This window comes from Larimichthys crocea, chromosome XVII, assembly GCF_000972845.2.
Source record: "Larimichthys crocea isolate SSNF chromosome XVII, L_crocea_2.0, whole genome shotgun sequence".
NCBI classification, from domain to species: Eukaryota; Metazoa; Chordata; class Actinopteri; family Sciaenidae; genus Larimichthys; species Larimichthys crocea.
The window spans coordinates 20,765,142-20,778,646 of record NC_040027.1 but is presented as its reverse complement, the minus strand read 5'-3'; the positions used below and the strand labels follow the sequence as shown (position 1 = coordinate 20,778,646).

The following is a 13,505-nucleotide window of genomic DNA, read 5'->3' as shown; positions in this document are numbered from 1 at the left end:
TATGGGTATGGCATAGGGAAGGAGAAATGTGCTGTATTAAATGTTTATTTCTGTGGTTATGATGTGGTGTTTCTATGCTTCTATGTACCTGTGTATTTATGTATGTAAGTCAGGCTTTGTAAAGACTGTGGCAACAAATTTCCTTGTAAGGAAACTAAAGTATCTATCTATCTATCGATATAGTTGTTCTATGGACTGGAGGTTGCTGGAGGTTAGACCTCCTCAGACATTTTTTCTTCTCCATGCACCTTAGAAGTAGCTGTGCTAGAGCCAGATGTAACACCTTACTGACAGTAGTACTTTAATGAAGAAGTGGGAGTTTATCTCAAAATTTTGATTTTGGGAGGGCTAAATCAAGCTAAGTTGAACATTTTGGAGTGGTCTTCCAAAAATCTTGACTTCAACCCCACTGAAAATATGTGTTTAATCCATGCAAGAAAACCCACACATTTGGTTGAATTTGACCAATTTTGCCAACAAAAAGCTTGTTGTTGGTGAAACAGCCTAAAAAACATGTAATCGAATACTACCTGTGATTCTGCACCTGTCTCTTACAAGTATATGTAAACATTTACCTAGGACTCTTCAGCTCGCTTCAGTCTTCTTCAGCCATATGGATTTCCTGTGTGTTTGGAGTTGTCCAGCTGATAAGGACTGTTGGCGTATCTGAGCATCCCTGAACTGTGATCAATAGCTCTGCCAGGGTTCTTCCATATCCTATCACCTGACTGGCACTCAGACAACAGGAAGATCAGAGCTTCAGACAGAAGACAATGAAAAATCACTCAATATCAAATCAGTTTCCTTGGTCCTGTGATGTTTTATTCAGGTGTAACATTTCTCTTATTGTTGTGCTGCAGTATGAGATGAATGGAGACAGATAGGGCAGGGCGATGGGAGATAGGGAGAGGTGAAGAGGGAACATTTGGTAAGAAGGCAGAGGATGCAGGTGAATAACAGGTTTGAGGAGACGTGGTTAGAAAGGTGAGAGAGAATCAGTAACTGTTGGAGTGGCTGTGGTCGAGGCCAGCGTGACATTTACTGAGTGCAATTTTCACAGTGTGCAGAAAAACTAGAAACATTCTGCAAAGCATCCTCAATATCGTGTTTGGACTTAACCTGCTATGACACCTGACCAGCTGAGGAGCCAATACAAATAGTATAAATGTTAAACTGTACAGAGAACAAGAGAACGAGAGGAAGGAGGACAAACAACAAAACTTCTTCATTTGAACGATCATTGATGGCCATGACTGTCTTTACAATTTTGGGGTCTTTATAATTTACTTGAGTATTTCTATTGTATGTTACTTTATACTTACAAGGATTATTTCATCGCTTATTGTACAAAAAAAAGATTGTTCCTCCTCTATATGTGGTGATATGTTGCTATTGTGTTCTATAAATCATTCATTCACTATTTTTTTTAATCAGCTGTATCAATATTTCTGTGGTTTCCAATAATATGCCAGCATTTTTCCAGCCATGATGCATTTTCACTGTGCTGCAGGTGCTGTACAGAGCAGCAAAATGTTCACATTCAACAGAAATCACAGTGTAAAAGCTTAACAACTTCAGAGTATCCTGTGAGTCAAACATCCTCGCCCTGCAGGAGGAGTACGGCCATTCATTCATTTATGAATGGTTTTGTACTGCACTAAAGCAGCAGAGTGCTGTGAGGACAGAATTTAACCTCCACTCGTTATCCTTCTCATCGAATTTTGTCTTGCTAGTTTGCAGTAGCCCACAAGCTCTTTCACAAGCAGGAGAAGATCTTTTATATCAACTAAAATATGCTCACTATTTATTGTAAGCATTCCCTTCTCTGTCTCTTCCCCTCTGAGACATGCAGTCATTTAACAAGGCAGAAGAAACAGTGAAAGAAAAGAATCAATAGTCAAGCACAAAGAGCCAGAATCAGTCGGACAACCAAACAAGCAGCATCACTATTGATCTGGATTGGGTGGAATATGATGGATTGGAGAGGAGAACAATATCTACTCCACTTTCACCCGTATGTATGAAACCTCAAAATATGACTGAACATCACAAGTTCAGTTTACACAATATATAGTCCTTTGAGCACTTCAAACTCAAAACTCCATTAGTGTTTGTACATTTTCAGTTTGGACTGCATTTATTCAGAGGCTGCAGTGAGAAAATAACATGGTGCTAAAAACCCTGCTGAGGATTTTTTTTTCTTTTTTTGCCAAAATGTGTCACTTTTGTATTTGCAGTTAATCGTAGACCATCTGGTCGGCCTTGACATACTAACTCAGCGAACAAAACATGTGAAGAATGACGCTGAAACTACCCTTGAAAACAAACCTTGGTCTCAAACATCCTCACAAATAACAGCTCAGCCAAGGCTTCGTCCATTTTATCAACACCACAAACACAATGACAAGAATTTGTCTTTTATATATATATATATATCAAAATGTTTCACTTGTTTTGGGTAGATTTCGTGGCAGTTTTAGTGTTTAGTTCATTTGCATTTTCTTTAAAAACTGGTTCAGTTTCATGTTTCGAAAGAAACCTAGTAGGTGAAAGCAAAAAACAGAAAAATATTACAAACATGCACACACACATGCATGCACACCACTAATCTGCTACCCTGAGGAGCCTCCCTTGTTCCAGAAGGGGCCCTGCACCTGCTGTGGCAACTCTGGCCTCCTGGGGTACAACGATGAGGGGGCCCAGGAGAGGTGCGCCTGGTTCCCACATTTCACTCCTGCATACCACCCATCACCCTCAAGGACAGAAACCAGTCTTGGCTCTGGCCTCAGGAGGTGCCCGAAGCCTCAACTTCTGGGCCTTGCTCCGTCTACAGCACCTTAACGTCCTTGACAGTTTTTACCCTCAAGGCCTCCTCCCCGTCTGAGCAGCCGATTCACAGCCAAAGGAGCAGCCTACTGAGAGAAAAACAAGCGCTGCATCCAAGCCACCTGGAACTTTGTACCTCCGTCCCAATTCTAATTTTAAACACCAGCTTAAAGGAATAGTTCGACATTTTGGGAAATGTGCTCATTAGTGTTCTTCCCTAGAGGATCAATAGCACTCTCAGTTCAATATGAAGCTGCAGCAAGCAGCTGTTTAGCTTAGCTTTGCATAAAGAAACAGGGGGAAACAGCTGGCCTGGCTCTGTATGAAGTAGGGTAGCAACTTATTCATTATTTCTATCTATCTATCTATCTATCTATCTATCTATCTATCTATCTATCTATCTATCTATCTATCTATCTATCTATCTATCTATCTATCGAAAATAGCACATTCATCACATTACTTAATCACATTATTATGATATATTATTATCAAAGTTGCAGCTGGTTATTTATCGGATGATTGATTAATCAATCCGTAGATCCGTTGAAGCAAAGAGGCTTCTTCAGTTCTGACTGACTGATTGTTAACGTCACCTGAGGTCTGATGTGTGAATGACAGTCGTTCAGGTCACCTGAGGTCTGATGTGGTTGTTGGAGTCACACGAGGCCATTTGTAAGTGAGAACCTTCACTGACTTCATGCTATGCTATCTTCTTTGTTTAATCCGTACAAAACAATGACGTAAACTAAAACTGAAACCAACTGTTTCTTGGGAGCAGTATTCATATTTTGCAAACTAGAAACAGACAAAGTGTTAACTAGAGAGCCTAAAGGGTTGGGTAGGTAGGTTTTGTTTGTTACCTTTGGACAGAGCCAGGCGAGTTGTTTTCTCCTGGTTCCAGTCTTTATGCTAAGCTAAGAGATGAGATCCAACCACAGGTTTACCATACAGACATGAGAGTGGCATCACTCTCTGCAAGGAAAAAAATAAGCATGCATCATATTTAAAATGAATTTTCCTTTAATTTAAGAGGCACACGCTTCCCAGCATCAAGCCACAAAGCCTCCTGTAGTACCAGCAGCAGCAGTCTTCAGTTCTGCCCGCTGAGAGATCCTGAATCACCAAAAGGTGAAAGAGCAAAGAACCAAGAAATTAAGCCTCTCAGCAGCAGCACTACCTGAGCTCTATAGATGAAAGGCTGAGCAGAAAGCAGCAGGGAGGGTTTTTTTTTTTTCTTCCATTTGGGACTCTTTCAGCACAAAGGTTCAGTGCATTAACCCACATGTTGACACCAGGCTGTGAATACTGAGTGACAGAGGGGCGATAGGGGGCTGCAGGGAATGACATATGGCTCGGGTCTTTGGGGTGCAATAAACATGCATGCACAGGTGAAAGCACACAGGCATGTACAGACGCAAACATACAGCTGTAAGGAAAAACTGTTATGGCTGGTTGCTTTATCTGCGATTCACTTCTCGGAGGATAATTCTCTGAAATCATCGTCAGCTGTCAAAGATACTGTAAGAGGGGTGAAAGTGGTCCTTCTAGGTGCTTCAGCTACTTCAACCCTCCAGTCAGAGAGCTGCCACAACACAGCTGTACGTGTTCGTGTATGTGTGTGTGTTAGTGTGTGAGAGAAAAAGCTTTGAGAGGAACCCTCATTAGAGCGTTGAGACTGAGGAAGAGCCACAGACACAACACAACCACACAGACAGACAGAGATACAGAGACAGACTGTCTCACGCATGGGGAGGCGGCTCCTGTCGAGGGAAACTGTAACGGCAAAAGGAAAACAGAGAAACTTCCACAGCACCTGTGTGCTAAGAGAGATTAAGAGATTGTGGTGTAGCCCTGAAAAAAAGGTTACCTGCACCAACATTGGTGTGGTTTATTGAGGACTTTATAATATGTTAATAACATGCAACACATGAGTTTTGTGTGGGAAAGAGTGGATAGAAAACAGGACTTATTTCCATCTTTGTCTCTACAGTAGTCTACGAACTTTTACCTAAATCCAGGTCTGACCTTTTGAATACTGGAAACTAAGAGCTAAAACTGGAAAATGAAACCATAAAAAGTGTCAATAAATTAAAAAAAATAAATCAAGGAGTTTATTAAGTCATGGAGATTTAACTGTATAAATTCAGAGCCAGTACAAATCGTGCCTCAGTGACTGACAGTAAAGACAGAAGCGGATCAGTTCTTGTTTTCCATGAATGCGTGCATGATAGTGACTCACATTATAAGCTTGTGCAGCCTTTTACGTTCACATTAGGTCATTAACATTACAGCACCTCCAAAATTTTGGCAAGAAAGAAAGAGAGAGAGAAAAAAGAAAAGCTCTTCTTACCCTTTTGCTCCCTCAAGGAAGTGCGTGGAAAAAAAAAAAGAAAATGAAAGAAAAAAAATCTCCTTCATCTCTGTAGGCAACCCAAATCCTCCTGTAGCTGTAGCCAAAAACTAAATTAAAAAGACAGGAGTGTTGTGGTGTTTAACGGGCACAGCGCTGCACTGAGAGGGGATGGAAGTTCTCTCATGCTTAACAATTTGTTTCTCTGCTCTCTGCTGTTTAGAGGGATCAAAGCAATTAAAACTGTACTACCACACGCACACACAGGAGCTTTAACAAATATCAGTAGTACAACTAATTATAGTCTTTGTTTATACACTGTTGAACTCCTAAATTATTCATATACCATCGTCAAAATGAAGAGAGTATCTTACAGGTCAGAAACCTGCTCGCTTTTCACATTGGTTACTTCATGTTGAAAACGTTGACTGATTGCTTGTTGTGTTAATACTTTGTTAATATAAGGACAACTATATGAAAGGTTGTTCTTATTAAGGGCTTATAACTAATCTGTAACACATTGGGAATAACTAATGTGTCCAGTGTTAGGAGTCATTTTCAAGATCTTTTATTTCAGTAAATGTAGCAAAAACACACTTTGCTGTACTCCAAATATACAGCATTCATCATTTTAGATAGAGCTGGTAGCCTACTAATTACATGGTTCAATCCTCGGCTCCTCCTGTCTGTATGTCGAGGTGTCCTTGGGCTAGATACCGGACGCCATATTGCTCCTGAAGGTGAGACGGTAAGATTAGGTTAATGTGTTTGAACGATTGGCTCCCAGACTGATGAGCAGCTGGCACCTTGGAGCCAACGCCAACAGTGTATGAACGTGTGTGTGTGTGACATATGTGGTGTAAAAGTGGCTCTATGTAAGTACAGTCCATTTACCATTTACAAAGCACAATGTTTCACAATCATTAGCTGGCAGAATGGTCGGTCTTTTGTGAGTGTTATAATGTGCCATTATTATGAGATGATTATAACAATTGATGCATTACTAGTTTTAAATATGTTGGGTGGATACTTAATCTGTAACAGCGCATTAAAGTATCATTTTGTAGGCAAAATCTTGATTGTCAAACTTACAACTTTGCTTTATGTGTCAAATAAATGGAGTAAAAAATATGTAACAGAAATGTTATAATATAAAAGTATTGTGTTTGAGTAAATTTACTTTTTCTAACACTATAACCACAAGGGTGCCGAGTCAATTCAGCTAAATTTACGGCCCAACAGAGCGTCGAACACTATTTTCAGAGTGTCCCTGTGGGAAAAGAGTGCAGGAAGGAATTCATTCAGGTTTCCTGGGTCAGAGGTTAACAGTGTCATTAATACTGAGCCCCACAGATCTCAAGGCATTTGCTGAATATAGGAACTTGAACACATGCAAGACACTGAAACTGTCTTATTCAGCTGATGGGATAATACAACCATGATGAACATGAGAAAGCGCTGATGATGTGCTGTAGCTTCATCTGAAAAGCAGAGCTGCAGCCACAGAGAAGCAGCTCACGCAGCCAAAGCATTAGCAACGGCCTGAGAATGGAGGCGCAAACAGCTGTGATTAAACTGAGGGATGACGATCCTCCGCAGTGACACAACCTCATTTGGTCTCCTGGTGTCCTGCATACCTCAGCTTCCAGCAGGCAAAATACCCCCCAGGGATCCTAAAATACATGACAGGCCAGGCCTCAGCTCGGCCCGGCCAGCCAGCCACGAGGTGGGGCAGCAGGCAGGGAGAGGGGAGAGAGAGAGAGAGAGAGAGGAAGGGCCAGGGGGCAGAGCTGCAAGCCTGGACAAGCCAGCCAGCCAGCTCTACAGGCCTCAGATGACAGTAACAACGCAGCAGGAATGTTAATGTGTTAGAGGCTTTTCTCACCGTGTCTGCTTGCATGAAAAATATACATTCGAAGCAACGATTCCCGAATGTCACCAGGCTAAATTAAACAAGAAGAAAAGCTGTGAAATGCACAGATTACCCAGAGTCACATACGGTCGCTGTGTGCTTTTTCTGTGGCCAACCGCCTTTATTTAGCCAGAATTCAATCCTCAGATCACTTCTAAATGAGCAGTGGGGTTAATTTAGGTTTCATGGCTTGATCAGGCCGTCAGGGTCATGGAGGTCATTATCTGTTCATATTCAAAGGACATGAGTGACACACAGTGGCCACATACAGTCACTGCTTCGCCATTTTCAGGCTGACAGAGGGCAATATTTGGTCTTTGAGTTAATGAGGAAAAGTTCATACACAGCTCTCACAACACACACGTACAGTACTCACAATTATTACGATGCCAAAACGATGAAAGGAGATGGTTGTCATTTCGTGTCTCCATACTACCTGGAATTAATTTAAACACATCTTCTACAATCTTTCTACACGCAAGTCTCATCACCAACATGACAAACATGATCACCTGAATCAACCACCAAAAAAAAACAAACATAACACTCATGAACTATAAGCAGGACTGAGGACAGATGACATGTGAGGAGCGGCGAACTAAAACAAAACAAACAAAGCTCGACACCTCCGCACAGTGAATGTTTGAACATGGAAGATGTAACTCATCTGAAATCTAAATCCAATTTATAATTTGTAAAAATGTTTCATTTAAATACAACAATTGTAACATTTCATTTTTACCCCCTTTTCTTTTTTAGCATTTATAAACAGTTTACAAACATAAAATAAATAACTCCTCATGTGGGCGCTTGTAAGTGGAAGACTATGTATGAACAGATAGTGAACGATAATATAGATAATATAGTAATAACAGTTATAGTCGCTGACAAATGCTGATTTATAAACACTCTGAATGTCATTGTAGTGTTTTAGGAACCATTTATATACTGTTTATAAATGCTGGGGGGGCAGTTAAAGTTTCAGTTTAAACACATCTATGTATTTTTTTTATTCATGTATAAGTCAGAATTTTTAGACTCACTATTTGAAATATTTCCACGGTGTTGAAACTGTGGCCAATACAGAACACAGCAGATGGTGGACGGTTCGTGAACTCCTTCAGATCGTGGACAAAAATACGAAGAAGATGATTTTAAGCCGCACTAAGTGAGAACGTACTAAATGTACTGAATGGCTAGTCGCCTACCTGGGATTAAAATAATTAAGGCTCAGTCCCTGCTGTCCGCGTATTAAGACTATGTTGCTGCTCCTAAAGGCCTTTCAACAAGAAGCTCTTCACCTCCATTCATGTTCTGTCCTGTTTAAAAAAAAGGAATACTGATGCTTCAAACCACATTTTAAACATTTCAGTTTCAAAAGTGCAAATGTTTCAGTCCGTCAAACAAGAGTTGTTTTGGTGCTGACCACTACTGATCTGTATCACAAGTACAGACATGCCGTATAGATCTATGAGGCCTATGTAGTTACTGCTCTGTAAACACAGGAGGATGTAGGACTAAGAGTTCAGGATTGTAAGACGCTCATCATCGGAGTCTGGGGAAGATTCTGATGAAGAGGATCATGCTGATAAAGGTGAAGGAGACGAGGATGAGCATCAGCCACAGCAGCCAGTTGACGGACTTCTTAGTGTGCTGCTCCAATCGCTCCGACTCCGTCTTCAGCTTCTCAAAGTTCAGGTCCGCCTGACGCATCGACTGGCTCAGAGTCTGAGAGGGACAAGGTCACACAACAGATGATGGAGATAAATATCAGAGACTATCAGACCAGAAAATAAACAGAGCATGTAAAGATCTAAAATATAAAAAAAATCTAATATTTCTTGGTCTGTTGATGGTAAAGTCTCACAGAGGAGGGGAAACAAACAAATGACAGAATAATCAACAGAACTAGAATAAGGAGACGACGAAGAACAAGAGGAAGACAAAAGATGAAGATGAAGGCGAACAAGACGAGGATGAAGAATAAGAAGACAAGGACGAAAATAAAGAATATGAAGAACAAGACAATGAAGACAAAGACAAGAGACAAATATGAAGAAGAACAAGAGCAAGACAAAGGCGAAGAAGGTCTCGTCACAAAGCAGCAGCTTCTAAACGTCTGCCTGGATGATGAATTAGCTGTTAACCATCAGTTTACAAATTTAATAAGTTTTAAATGATTAAATAATAAATAAATCTATTCTTAAGTTTGTTGAACTTGGCGTCTATAAATAAAACTGTGCTGAAAACAGACAGGCTGTCATTAACTCTGCTGGTGAAATGTATTCTTTTTAGTGAACATTTAAGATTAAAACATTAAAACATAAATACTGTGACGCTTGCAAAGTGTCCGTCCAGTTACCTGGTTGTCCTGTTTGATGATGTTCTGCGCTGCCAGAGTGTTGTTCTTCAAATTCCGGGCGAGGTTGAGCATGTCCTCAGCAAGCTTCTCCTGCAGGTTGTGGTGATGCTGCATGACGGCCTCGAGCTCTGCAGCAGACTGACGCTCATCCAGAGGAAGACCTCTGCACGAGACGGGAGAGCACGAGTACGTGAGATTTTTATTTTTACTGCAGGCTGTGTAGCCGAGGAATGATCACGATGATACAGTGATACACAGATGAGGTGATGATGCTGTGAGACACATTCATAATTCAACAGGGCTGTGAATGAGCCTGAAGCCTTTCCAGAAGCCGTCACTGGTTGTTACAGTTTTATATATTAAATACATAAAGTATAAAAAGTTCTTTGAGAGAAGAAATAATGTGGACAGCTTTACCTTCTGTTCCGCAAATCTGTTTCAGACGTGCCTGTAGAGAGAAAATCACTATCAATCTGAAGACGGGCATGTTTAAATATTTAGTATCAAATGGGAGCAAAATATTGAGAAAGAAAGTTTATGAAAAAGTACACAAAAAAGTAAAATTAAAAATTTTAAAATTAAAACAAGGAGCAAAAAAAAAAAAAAGAGAGAAATATAAATATAAATACTTAGGCGGAATTTATGACGTCTTGTAAGCAAATGGGCATAATTATAAGTATGATACAATAATAAAAATGTTTTTAAATTTAGTATATTTTTTTGATCAAGTTACTGAATTCAAGAAGGATTTGAAATCCAAAAATATTTCTCACCTTTCCCCGACAACCCCTGTAAAGACACAAAACAGAAAAATGTGTGAATTGGACAGAATGTGGTGCACAAGGCCTTTATAGCATTTCATTTAGAGAGCCTGGTTTTTGCAATTAGGTATGAAAAAAATATATAATTAACCTAAAAACTGATCACATTAGTTGAAAACTGAAACTTTTTAAACCAATTGTAAATTGACTTTTAGCTGGAGGTGGTAGTGCAACAGCTGTGATCAGGACAATACAGATCCTTCAGCTTTTGTTTCTCCAGTGTGCTCAAAGTTAAAAATCCATTTATGTCTGAGTGTTTGAACTCGATTCCTCCTACCGTGCCAAGCAGCTCGTCCCTCATCTCTCCTGTACACCGGGCCTTCGTCTGCATGTGGACGGTTTTACTCGCAGGCATCCTCTCGTTGGCTATTGTGGGTGTTCGCCCAGGAGCGAGGAACTGATTAGCTAATGCTTTTTCTGTCGCTGACGACTGTGAACGAAAACACGAGAAACACAAGGTGAGATAAGTGTCTGAACAGGAGAGAAACTCAAGTGATCAGTTAAAGAAAGCCACGTTAAAGTGATAATTACATATCCAGCTCATAATATGCACATAATAAGATTTTGCCACTGACCAGCTTCTCTGCCTCTAGAAGTCCTTTCAGAAAATCTACTTTTCTCGTGTATTCAGTCAACACTTCTGGTGTGGGTTTGCTGAAAAAAGACACAGACTGTTGTTGAATAACATTATTATCCAATTTATCTGTAAATGAATTACATGGCCGAGCACGACGCTGGCGAACAGTGAGAGATATTATGTTCAAAAACAGGGAGTTAGTGAGATCCGCTTGCAGCAGGCGGATGAGGTTTGTTTAAAGTCTTTAGTCGCTTTGACAAAGGAGACCTACATGAAGTGTAAACATTTGAGTTATCAACCTGTATATAATTACAACAATAAAGAAGGAGAGTCAAGAGACATGTTACCTCAGGCTTTTCCTCAGAGCCACCAACATCTCCTCCAGGGCACCAACATACTAGAGAAAAATAACATTTTGTGTTATTGTTTCAGTCGAATTTGACACATATTGGCTGAAATACAAAGTGGACTGAGCTACTGCCGCACCAAAGAGAAAACACAAACAGTGATTTAGATTGTCTGAATTTTTGGTAGATGAAAGTTTTAGTCATTTGAGTGATGCACTCAACAAGTTTTTAGTTTTTTGTACAATAAAAATCCAAGATAAAACAACATTTGAGATCTAAACCTGCTCTTCCTGTGTTAGTAATTTAACTTCAGGTGCATTAATAAGCAGATGTGACTGTTCAGCAGGTGAAGATCATCAAAACAAACAAAGCTCACTGAACCTGGAACCTGTGTAATACACCTGTATATTACCTGTGTGTCTATGTTTCATATTATGTATTTATTCGTGTTTATGAAGTTTGCTGGAGTTCTTCGTGCAGTGATCTGACTCAGCAGGGTGAGCACAGCCGGGCCATCAGTGAACTTCCCCCTTGTTTGTTGTTTCTAACGTGTCCGAGAGGTAAACATCTCTGAAAGGTAACAGCTGATCAGACCCTGCCACTGCTTTCAGTGACGACGTGGCTAACAACAACAGTCATGCTAACTCCAGCTACATGAAGGTCAGAGAAAAACAACGCTGCACGTCACACACGCACGCCACGTCCACGCCGCCTCACCTTTTCTAATCTCCATTCGGTTTCTCCTCGTTTCTCCGACGCGATCGATTCACAGCGAGACAATAATCTGATAAAATTGATTTCTAATCGAGAAGCCATGTCTGAAGCTGGATAAACCGACGCAGCATTATGACGCCGAAACGGAGCCGCGCGGATGTGGGCGGGGGGGCCTCGCGCGGGAGGCTGTCCAATCAAATCCAAGAATTTATCCAACCGTTAAAACATAAAGACAAATAAACTGGTTTTAACCGGTTTTAACCAGTATACAATGTCTATAGATAGATACATATATTTTAAAAACTGTTAACTGTTAAAACATTTAATTCATGACAAATAAACTGGTTTTAACAGGTTTTAACCAAATTTAGCTAATTTGAACCAGTCCTTTATCCAGTCTACAGTGTCTATAGATAGATACACATATCTATCTATCTATCTATCTATCTATCTATCTATCTATCTATCTATCTATAGCTTTTAAAAACCATTAACCGTTAAAACATCGAATTCATGACAAATAAACTGGTTTTAGTCGGTTTTAACTGGTTTTAGCTGTTTTTAACCAGTCCTTTTTTCCCAGTCTACAATGTCTATAGATAGATACACATATATTAAAAACTGTTAACTGTTAAAACATTTAATTCATGACAAATAAACTGGTTTTCAGTCGGTTTTTAACCAAATTTTGCTGGTTTTAACCCGGTTTAGCTGATTTTAACCAGTCCTTTATCCAGTCTACAGTGTCTATAGATAGATACACATATCTATCTATCTATCTATCTATCTATCTATCTATCTATCTATAGCTTTTAAAAAGGGTTAACCATTAAAACATTGAATTCATGACAAATAAACTGGTTTCAGCCGGTTTTAACTAATTCTAGCTGGTTTTAACCCGGTTTAGCTGATTTTAACCAGTCCTTTATCCAGCTGGTTTTAACCCGGTTTAGCTGATTTTAACCAGTCCTTTATCCAGTTTACAGTGTCTATAGATAGATACATCTATCTATCTATCTATCTATCTATCTATCTATCTATCTATCTATCTATCTATCTATCTATCTATCTATCTATCTATCTATCGCTTTTAAAAACTATTAACCGTTAAAACATTGAATTCATGACAAATAAACTGGTTTTAGTCGGTTTTAACCGGTTTTAGCTGTTTTTAACCAGTCCTTTTTTCCTAGTCTAAAATGTCTATAGATAGATACACATATCTATCTATCTATACAGCTTTTAAATATGTATATAGTAATTTTTTTTATGTTTTATGTTCATGTTTGCACCTACCTGTCACACACCTGGCCAATAAAGCGATTCTGATTCTGACAATGCTGCTGCTGTGTATATGTACACTTAATTTAGCATCATTTTATTTCCATAAACTCATCTTTTAAGTTTTATGTTACATATACGTTTTATGTTTTGCGCATGTGAATAATATTAGTTGAACTAAAAAAAAAGAAAAAAAAAAGGACCTGACAGAGACCATTTATAGACTTGACACTGAGGAAGATTTAAACCAGAAGGAGGCAGTAATGCAACGTTAAATATGCCCGCTGCCATTAAAAGCTCAAAGAGCAATGA

At 39.5% G+C, this 13,505-nt stretch overlaps 1 protein-coding gene across 1 annotated transcript; it reads right to left on the bottom strand.

The window, feature by feature from the left end:
* Positions 1-7,186: 7,186 nt before the first annotated feature.
* Positions 7,187-12,092, bottom strand: use1 (unconventional SNARE in the ER 1 homolog (S. cerevisiae)). The gene is made up of 8 exons (XM_027290627.1): positions 11,916-12,092; positions 11,199-11,248; positions 10,850-10,928; positions 10,552-10,704; positions 10,227-10,242; positions 9,871-9,901; positions 9,454-9,616; positions 7,187-8,819 (listed from the first exon to the last, which is right to left on the bottom strand). The coding sequence occupies exons 1-8, from the start codon at positions 12,012-12,014 to the stop codon at positions 8,637-8,639; spliced, it is 774 nt and encodes a 257-aa protein (XP_027146428.1). The 5' UTR covers positions 12,015-12,092; the 3' UTR covers positions 7,187-8,636.
* Positions 12,093-13,505: the final 1,413 nt, after the last annotated feature.